We start from the raw sequence: 10,133 nt of genomic DNA, 5'->3' as shown, positions 1-10,133 counted from the left end.
GCACCACATGCCAGCCAGCCCCACCCCCTGGTGGGCTGAGCTGGACACACACACACACACACACACACACACACACACACACAAATAAATAAATTTTTAAAAAAATTACCCCCCAGAAATTATGGAATCAGTAACAATCCTGAACACCTATTGTCTTAGTTACTGTTCTCTCATTGCTGGGATAAATACCCTACACTCAAAATGAAGGAAGGAAAGGTTTATTTAGCTCACAGTTACTGGAGATTTCAGTCCATACTCAGCTGAGTCCAACACAGAGCAGCACATAGCAGAAAGCAAACTTGCATGGCAGTGGCAAAGAGCAAGAGCGCAAGGGAGGGGTAGCAGCAGCTCAAGCAGCTGGCTTCTCTTCCCACCTTATATTGTAATGCAAATTACCTGCCCCAGGGCAGGGGCAGCATCCACACCCACAATAATCAATCACAAACTCCAGAAGCCACCCCAAGACTGCATGAGGCTTTGCAGGGACACCTAGACACAAACCATAACACAAAAGAAGTTTTCAATCTTGGCCAAGGATAGGAGAATAAATGTCTCAGCTTCTTGAGAGAGGTAAAAGAAATGAAGGTGAGAGATAGGTTAATAAAGAAGGCACAACAACCCTGTCTTTTCTGAGGATTTAGGTGCCATGTCTTTCGGCTCCTTTTTTGGTTCTTGGTGATCATTGTCATGACAATTGCCACTGTTATAGTGATGGGGAGTGTGCAGGGAGATTATAATGAGTTAGAGGTTGTTTGTCTTTCACTCTCTGAGTGATGCAGCCAGCTTCAGGTAACACTCTGAGAAGGAACGTCCAGCTAATAGGCGTCCTGTCCCAAAGATAAGTAAGATTAGAATGGGGCAGAAATTGAGCTACGTCAAATAGGTAGTACCAGATTTGGACAGAATAATATTATTTTATTTTTAGTAATCTCATTTACTAATGATGAGACTGATGATTTATAATTTAAAATATTCAACGTGTGTTCTTAAGGAGTATGTTTCCAATACAGGGCATCAACTTCTATACATATATATTTTGATTGAAGTTTTAAAATCTTCTTTGCACCATTTATTCAGTTTATATGTTAATGATTAAGAAATTGGACTTCCTCATCATTGTAATATATTTACTATTTTTCTCTGAAGTTCTAGTAATCTCTTTTTAGTATATTTCCAGTCTCTTGCAGAATGCACTAAAATTAAAAATGATATTTCTTCTTAGTAGATTGGATTTTGTGATTGTATGGTAATATTCCCTATCCCTAATAATGCTTTTTCTACTAAAGTCTAGATTTTGTATCTTAATCTGGTATAACAAACTGCCTTTAACTGGTGAGTTTAGCCCTTTTATATTTCTTTTGATCACTAATATATCTAGATGTGTTTCTGCCTCTTTTTGCTTTCAGTTTTTGATGCCACTTTATGCATTCAGTTTTTTTTTCATTTAATGTATCATTTTTCTTCCTCCCTTTTAAAAGTTTGAAGTGTGGTAGATTCATGTAATATTTGCTATCTAACCCATTTTAACATATACAGTTTAGTAGTATTACATACATGCATATTGATGTACAGCCAATCTCCACAGTTCTTTTTATTTTACAAAATAACTTAAGTTCTTGTTTCCTTGTTAAGATTTTTCTTTCTAGATATATGGTAGTTATTTATAAATTTTACCTTGTATGTTAACAGAATGTAAATTTAATATGCTAAACTACTTCCTCCCTGCAGTCCAAGGACTTTTAATTCTGTTACCTCTTACCAATTTATATGCTGTTTTTGACAAATATTTTAATAGTTATATGCTTTTATTGTACAAATCAGATATTTTAATAGTCATATATTATATACATTTCTTCATGTTCACATTCAAGTTTATCAGCTTCTCATTCATTCATCTTGCATTAGACCTTTCTTTTAAAAGCACTGTTCTTTTTCCTGATGTAAAGCTGTAGAAATCTCTTTAGTACAAATGTGATTGTGGCGAGCTCTGTCATGTTTTTATGTGAAACCTAGTAGTTGAGAAAGAATTTTTCTGTGTTCAAATTGTTAATCTCTTTGAAAGTATTTTGCACTATTTCTAGTTCTGTTATTTATGCTTGTTCTGGGTTGTCTTTTTTTTTTTTTTTTTTAAAGAAGAGTTTCCCTGTTTTTTTCTCCTGATTTCTTTAAGGTATTTCATTTGTCTGGCATTACCTGGTTTCATTTCTTGAACTTTGTGGCTTTGAGTTTCTTTCTCTTCATAAATAAAGAGCTTTCTATATTGGTAGATTCATGTTTTTACTTGTAGTACTTTTTTTTCATTTCTAAATGTCCTATAGAGTTCATTTATAAAAATCTGCTTGATCATTTTTAATAGTCTTTTGTTTTCCCACTTCTATAGTTTCTGGGTTTATTACTTCAAACGTTTCATACATAACAATTTTATGTTGATATATGATCATTTTAATGCCCAGATACTTTTGGTGTTTGTTTTGTTCATTGTTTGACTATGATGGTTTGTTCTCTAGGCATTTGGGGATCTGTTTCTGTGAGCTCATATTTGTTTGCTCTTAATGTGTGAAAAACTAAAATTTCCTTGAAGTTCTTCCCCCACAAAATCTGCATTTTCTTTTGCCAGGGAGCAAGTAGTTGTGCTGATCCTAGTCTGCTGGGGCCACTCTGAATCCCAGAGTCTCAGCCTTACTTTTTACCTTCTTACTTAGTCTCCACATTAAGAGCAACTCTTGTGGATTGTTTATCATTATTTGTAATTATCCACCATATATATATATATATATATATATATTCTCAAAATATTTATTAAATTTCACCAAATCTTTATTTTAACCACCATATCTTATATTCCTGTCCTTTCTACCCACTTGAGGAAGCCTAGTTAAATCAGCAGCTCTTTTGAGTTTATCATGTTAGCATAGAAATTGAGAATATACACAGGACACCATAGCCTTATTATGTGTTTACAAGTAGTTCATTTCCTTTCATTTTTGTCCTGAAGTGAATAATTTTGGCTTTCCTTGAGTTAAAAATAGTTACTTTGATGGCCAAATTTGGTCTCTAGGTTGCAGAATTGGTAACTTATATTCTCTTTACAAAACTGTAGGAACTAGTCCAGGCTAGTGAGCGATTAAAAAACCAATCCAAAGAGCTGAAAGACGCACACTGTCAGAGGAAACTGGCCATGCAGGAATTCATGGAGATCAATGAGCGACTAACAGAATTGCACACCCAAAAACAGAAACTTGCTCGCCACGTCCGAGATAAGGAAGAAGAGGTGGACCTGGTGATGCAAAAAGTTGAAAGCTTAAGGCAAGAACTGCGCAGAACAGAAAGAGCCAAAAAAGAGGTTAGTAGTCAGGCAAATTATGTAGTGCCCCTTGAGTAGTGGTTAAAGTTGCTTTTTGAGACTAGTGAAATAATATATCTTCTTTAATTTTAGAAAACAGTTATTGTACAGTTTGTTAATATGAATTTCAACATTCAAGTTATGTTCCTATTAACATATAAATTCCCATAGGGAAATATTTTGTTTGAAAAATTATAACTGATATCTTTTTTGTTTTTATTTTATTTTAAAGCTGGAAGTTCATACTGAAGCTCTAGTTGCTGAATCATCTAAAGATAAGAAACTACGAGAGCAGAGCGAGTATTATTCTAAGCAATTGGAAAATGAATTGGAAGGACTGAAGGTACATTTTGATTTCACATTTGTGATTTTTTTCTTCTTTTGAGACAGAGTCTCATGAAGTGTTATAGGCTGGTCTTGAACTTGCTTATGTAACCCAGGCAGGCCTCAAACTCACAGTGATTTTCCTGCCTCAGCCTCCTGAGTTCTGTGGTTATCGGCATTCACCACTATGCCTTGATCCATTTATGATTCTTTTCTTCTTTTTAGGTTTGATAGTGTTCTCTTATGTGCTTTTTGGTGTAGATTATAAAGAACCTGTGCTTTAAACCTCATATGCTTCTTATTCTTACAGTAGGAAGCTGGTATAGCTATTCTTAGTAATGGGGAGGAAAGGGAATACTATGTTTTGTATTAATACTACCTGAATAACATGCACTGGTAATGTCCACGTGAGTTGTGATAACACATGTTAACTGTCGCCCCCTCCCCCAGTCTGTCATAGAAATACTCAGGAGAGACTCAGACAGCTTGCAAACACTTGTGTTAGTTGGGATGAAATGATAACACAAGCTAACACATTTTAGCAGAAGTTTCTGTGCAAGGAAAATTCTTGTACCGTTTCTCAATCAGACTCTTAGTTTTAACTTCTAGTTTCACCGATCACTAGCTGTGTAACACTGAAGCAAACACTTACTCTATCTTCTAATTTTTTTCCATTTAGAAAAAAAATCTTATTTATTTATTTATTTATTTATTTATTTATTTATTTATTTGGTACAAGGTCTCACTACACAGCTCGGACTTGTAGTGATCCTCCAGTCTTAGCCTCCCTGCACTGGGATTATAGATGTGCGCCACCATGCCCAGTCTTGGTGGCTGGCGTGGTGTGTGGTACCATGGATTGAACCCTGGTCCTTGCACTTAACGAGCAGGCCCTTAGACTGCTGAGCTATCTCTCCAGCTGTATTCTCCAGTTTTCTCATCCATAAAAACCTCTTTCATGTCAGAAGTTGTTATGGCTTATATATATTTTCACCCCCAAAGCCTCCTGCAGCCATTGAGGCATAGTTCTACATTTTTTGATTAATTCATGATATACAGCTGGGGTAATGGGTCTGAGTACTGCTGGGATTGTGGGTGTGAGTGCTACACCCAGCCTGGGGCAGATAGCGTGAATGTAACATAAGAGACAGAGAGACAGACTTGTTCTCTGTAGCCACTGTTGCTGTTACTCCTCCCTTTTGCTCTTGCTGGTTTGCTGACGTCCACCACCATGAACTGCTGCCCTCTGCCATGTGCCATACTGCTTTGGAGCCAGCCGAGTATGGACTAACGCCTCCATCAAACTGTGAGCTAAATAAACCTTTCCTTCCTTCATTTTGAGTGTTGGGTATTTGTCCTAGTAATGAGAAAAGAGTAACGAGACAGGAGTCCATACATATACTTAAAAGCTGATATCCCACAAGTGCACAGTAAGATTAGTATAGTGATAGTATGATGTATGTCAATAAAAATATTTGAATCAATTTGAATATTATCACATGAAGTCCAGGTGCTCCTGAGCTTCTTTAGAATTCTGTTAGTAGCTATAGCATAACTCTTACTAATGACTTGTTCACACTTTCTCCTCACCTAACTGTGACATTGCTTATTGAAAGCACAGATAGATATATTATTAACCTGTTCTTGGTGCTGGGCCAGATATTTAATACTTATTTAATAACCATGTTAAATCAGTGACTGAATCATGTGGAAGGAATGAAGTCCAACTTACTATATTTTTGACAATTAAATATCAGTGTCCATAAGTAATGTTCCTCCTCTGTTACAAATAGAAATATAAACTCTAGATTTTATTTCTTATTTTTGTTTTGAGATTTATTTGTTTTAGATCATAAAATCAGTCTTGGTTAGCTTTACAAATTAAAACTCTGTATATAGAGTGTGATTTATGCTTTTGTGAGTATTTTTAGTTACATTGTTATGGCTAAATCAATTTAAAGTGTTGTTTATTTTTACTTTGAAAATGAGCCTTGGGCCGGGGAGATGGCTCAGTGGAATAAGTGCTTCCCTGAAAATGAGCCTGAAGTTACAGGTACCAGATCTAGTGAATAAGGTTTGATGAAGACATACTATAATGTTTTTATGAGCCTGCTTTTTCATTGGCTGGTACTTGACAACAGTATTCATCACAGTTTTTAAAATCACATCTCATTAAGGCACTTACAAAAGAGGATTGCCAGAACTTCTCTGGAAAGTAGTAAGAATAATTGGGTGAGCTGGGTATGGTGGTGCACACCTATAATCCCAGCACTTGGGAACTGAGACAAGAGTATAGTCAAGAGTTCAAGGCCAGGCTGGTCTACATAGTGAGTTCAAGTTCAGCTTGAACTGCTTAGCAAGACCCTGTCTAAAACAAACAAACAAGATAAAACCACCAAAATGATTGGGTAAATGTTTTCCACACGAGGGAAGTATTTTGAGGGAAGTTATTGGCAATGTGTTTTTACTATAATTAATTTTAAAACTTCAAGCATTTATCCTCTTATATTAGTATGTTTGTGATACATAGCAAATATATTCTACATTATTTTTTGATCATTTCATGTACATCTATCTATGTGGAGCAGAATTAGAATAGAGAAGTAATTACTATCAGAGATGCTTTTCATTCAGGGTCTGCTTTGTTGCCAGCATTGCTCTGGGTAATTTGAATAATAAAAAAGGAAGAACCATTAAGAAAAATAAAGTGTAAAATACACACTAGAGGAAATCTTAGGCATTGTTTGCATTTGAGAAATTGAAGCCCAGAAGAGTAAAGAATTTTGTAGTCATAAGTAATAGAATATAATCTAAACCTAGGTTTTCTAACTTTGAGTGCCATGTTCTAACTAGTGGTTTGCTTTATTTTTTTCCATAATAAGCACTGTTGTACCATACTCTATACCACATATATTTACCTACTTGTCCACTCATAAATTTGAGATAGTAGTTGAGTTACCAAGTAAATAATGGCTATTAGGCTATTTTGAAAAGTGGGGCTTCTTGGGAAAGAAATAATATAAATATAATTTTAAAAGATATTGTGGCTCTATTTTTTCTTTAGTTTTGTTTGTTGTTGTTGTTGTTGTTGTTGTGTGGAGTCTCACTATGTGGCTCTTTTAAAGATGAATATTTATCCCATTAAGAATATTTTTCGGATTTTGTGCAGGCAAAGCATCCCTGGCCACTAGGTGTCAGTGGTGTACCCCCCTCCAAAGTTGTACAACCCAATAAATATTTTTTTTCAAAGTTTTATTGATAAACAGATAGCAATGAGACAGTTTCAAATCAAATCGGAAGTACAGTTTCAATAAATAATACACTGCATATATTCTTCTTAGTGGTTAATTGCTGTACAAGAAGTGGACTTGTGATCCTATTTACAAACACCATTAGAACAAATCATTCTATTCATTAAGAGAATGCAACTATATATCTGTCCTAATCACTTTGAATACACAGATACAAAATGGACATTCATCGGTGTACCCCATTTTTTCTAAGTTCCGTTATTGACCAATAAATATTTTAAAATAAAAAAAAAAAAAAGAATATTTTTCGGGGGTTGGAGAGTAGCTCAGCAGTCTTAAGCACCTGCCTGGCAAGCACAAGGACCCCAGATTTGATCCCTGGCACCACATACCACACTGTGCCACTGAAACAGAGCGTGGTAGTCTAATACCTTTAATCCCAGTGCTGGGGAGGCTGAAAATAGGGTCACTACGACTCCAAGTTGCATAGTGAGACCATGTACCAAATACATTAAAAAAAAAAAAGACCTGAATATCCTATTGATATTTTGTCTATAATCAACCAGACTTGATAAAATGTAGTGGCATCTACCCAAAAACAGCAGAACTTTTCAAGTGCATATAGCAAATTCTCCAGGATTGACCATATATTAGTCATAGAGTAAGTCTTGGTATATGTAAAAAGATTGAAATCATACAAAGTATCTTCTCCAGCCACAACAGAATGAAGCAGGAAATCAATAGAAAAAGAAAATTAGAAAATGCTTATATGAAAACAACAGTATGCAATGTATTCATTATTTTAATGCCCTACAACCTGTCTTGAAACTGTTTCATCACTGTTTTATCTTTTTTTTTATTCAAATGAATAAAAATTATAATAAGAAAATGCTTAGAGAAGAATAAAAACAAAAACACAATATATCAGAACTTATAGGGTACAGAAAAGGTAGTACTGTATGGGAAGTTTATAGCTGTAAATACTATATTAAAAAGGAAGAGGGCTGGGCAGATAGCTTATTGGCCTAAGTGCCTGCCTGGCAAGTGCAGGGTCCCGAGTTTGATACCTGATCCTGCATGCAATGCTGGCCCAGAACCCCCAGCACGCTGTGAGGTCCTGAAACCGAGCGTGATGGCACATGCCGGTAACCCCAGCTCTGGGGAGGCTAAGACAGGAGGCTTACTATGAGTCTGAACTGCATCGTGAGACCATGAATCAAAAAATGATAATTCGTTGTAAAATGCGTAATTTTTTTTTTCACATTCTATAGGGATTTAAAGTTTAGAATATCCATAGTTGTTGGAAAATAGCAGTTCCACATTAGGTCTAAGGTGTTTGATATTCAGACAGATAGGGATGTTGAGCCCAACTGCCTCTTAAGCTTCTCTTCTGGATGTTTAACAACTAAAGTTTACAGACCAAAAATTAGAGAAATAGAGGGGCTATACAGATAGTCAGTATTTTGGCCCTAGCCCTTCAAGATCAGTGAGGATTCAGGACAAAAGAGAACCTGTGCTGTGACATCCTGTAGCTCAGTGTGTCCCAGATTTTCTGATCAAGGAGATTATGGGACCACAGAGGAAAGTGATTGACAATGTAGAATGTGCTTGAGGAGAGTTAACTAGAGAGAATGCATTCTCTCGGGCTTTCACAGAGAGCAGATTAGCCAAGCTATGCTGTGACTCATCCAGATGGCTGACACTGACAAAAGATCTACAAGCTGCTGTACATAGTTTCAGGGTAAATCCTGAGGGGATTTGACTGACCTTGTCAGATACAAACATTGTAATTTTAGTTATATAGGTCTTGTTTTAACTTGGTGTTAACCTTCCTGTAGAAAAGTATAACCACGAGGTATAAAAAGTAAAGCCATATTAATATGCTGAGCTATAAAACGCTCAAGTCAACAACTTCTGACAATTACCAGTTCTGCTGGTAACCCACTACAATTATGGACTATTAGACTGTATTGGGTTATTTTGCTGAATTCAAGTACCTACAACATTTGGACTGGCATCAAATATGAAAAGGTCTTTTAAAAGCTTATCCTTAAAAATATAAAAAAGAAAAGAAACAAATAGCTCTGCAGGTTGAAGTGCCTGCAAGTAGGCACAGGGGCCAGGAGTTCAATTCCCAGGTGCCAGCCCTGCCCCTGGGGCACCCTCAATTGAGACTAGGTGTGGTGGCACACACCTATATTTCCAGCTCTTAGGAGGCTGAAAAACAGTCAGATCAGTACAAGTCTGATCTCATAGTGAGACCCTGAGCACCCTGTAGACCCTTCCCTAAAATACATTTAAAAAAAAAGAAAAAGAAAATAAAAATAAAGGCTTCTAATACAGCTTCTCTCTAACAGCAATGGAACACCCATCTCTGACAAAGCAAAACAAAAAAGGGATATATAAAGGACCGTTTTGTAGTGAATAAAAATTCATATGTATATACAAAATACGATAGATATGCAGCTACTTTCTCTTAATTCAATGAGAGGAAAGATTTGTACTAATACTATTTAGATAAGATATCATTTCTACATCTTATCCTCTGAGTAACCATTATGAAGACAACAATATGCAATGTATTAATTATTGTAACTGTTGTACTAACCTGTTTTGAAACTGTTTCATTGCTATTTTTTTTCATTAAAATGAATAAAAAATAAGACAGTTATAAAAGAATTATTGCTAAACCTCAGAAATGCTGCAACATTTGAATAATTGTATCATTGTAGAAGATTAGCCAGTTCCATAGATTATAAGATCATGTTATTTTGAAAAGGGAAAGAGGTATCTTTGGAGACTGCTGATATTCATCCAAAGTGTGTCGCAGCTGTGATCAAGGCATACAGGTCAGCGCATTGGAGTTAACAATTTTAAAATGTTCCAGCAGTGTGAAGTGAAATATTTACCCTAATCCCATTCCTTTAGAAAATCACTTTAAAAGTTAAGTACATATTAGATAGTCACCTATAAACACATATCAACATCTCTCATATGCATACAATTATGCCATGCACGTATCTTCAGTTAACTGCTTTATTTTATATGCTTTTTCTTAAAGCATATGTTGTGAAAAACCTTATACAACATATATTAATTAAAATTGAAATTTTTATTTTTCCTGTGATTTTAACTCCATTTTATTTATTTATTTATTTATTTTTTGGTGGAACCGGGGATTAAACTCAGATCCTTGCCTTTGCCAGTCAAGCGCT

General features: G+C 35.5%; 1 protein-coding gene across 1 annotated transcript in view; it reads left to right on the top strand.

Moving 5' to 3' along the window:
• Cdc42bpa (CDC42 binding protein kinase alpha) overlaps window positions 1-10,133 on the top strand; it is a 358,545-nt gene that overhangs the window by 237,949 nt on the left and 110,463 nt on the right. The window contains exons 13-14 of the mRNA XM_023710189.1: window positions 3,101-3,343; window positions 3,576-3,686. Coding sequence (XP_023565957.1) covers window positions 3,101-3,343; window positions 3,576-3,686 — 354 coding nt within the window. The remainder of the gene's footprint in view (window positions 1-3,100; window positions 3,344-3,575; window positions 3,687-10,133) is intronic.

Source organism: Octodon degus, unplaced genomic scaffold (genome assembly GCF_000260255.1).
Source record: "Octodon degus isolate 3935 unplaced genomic scaffold, OctDeg1.0 scaffold00017, whole genome shotgun sequence".
Lineage (NCBI taxonomy): Eukaryota > Metazoa > Chordata > Mammalia > Rodentia > Octodontidae > Octodon > Octodon degus.
The sequence above is the reverse complement of the archived record's forward strand: the minus strand, read 5'-3'. Positions and strand labels throughout refer to the sequence as shown.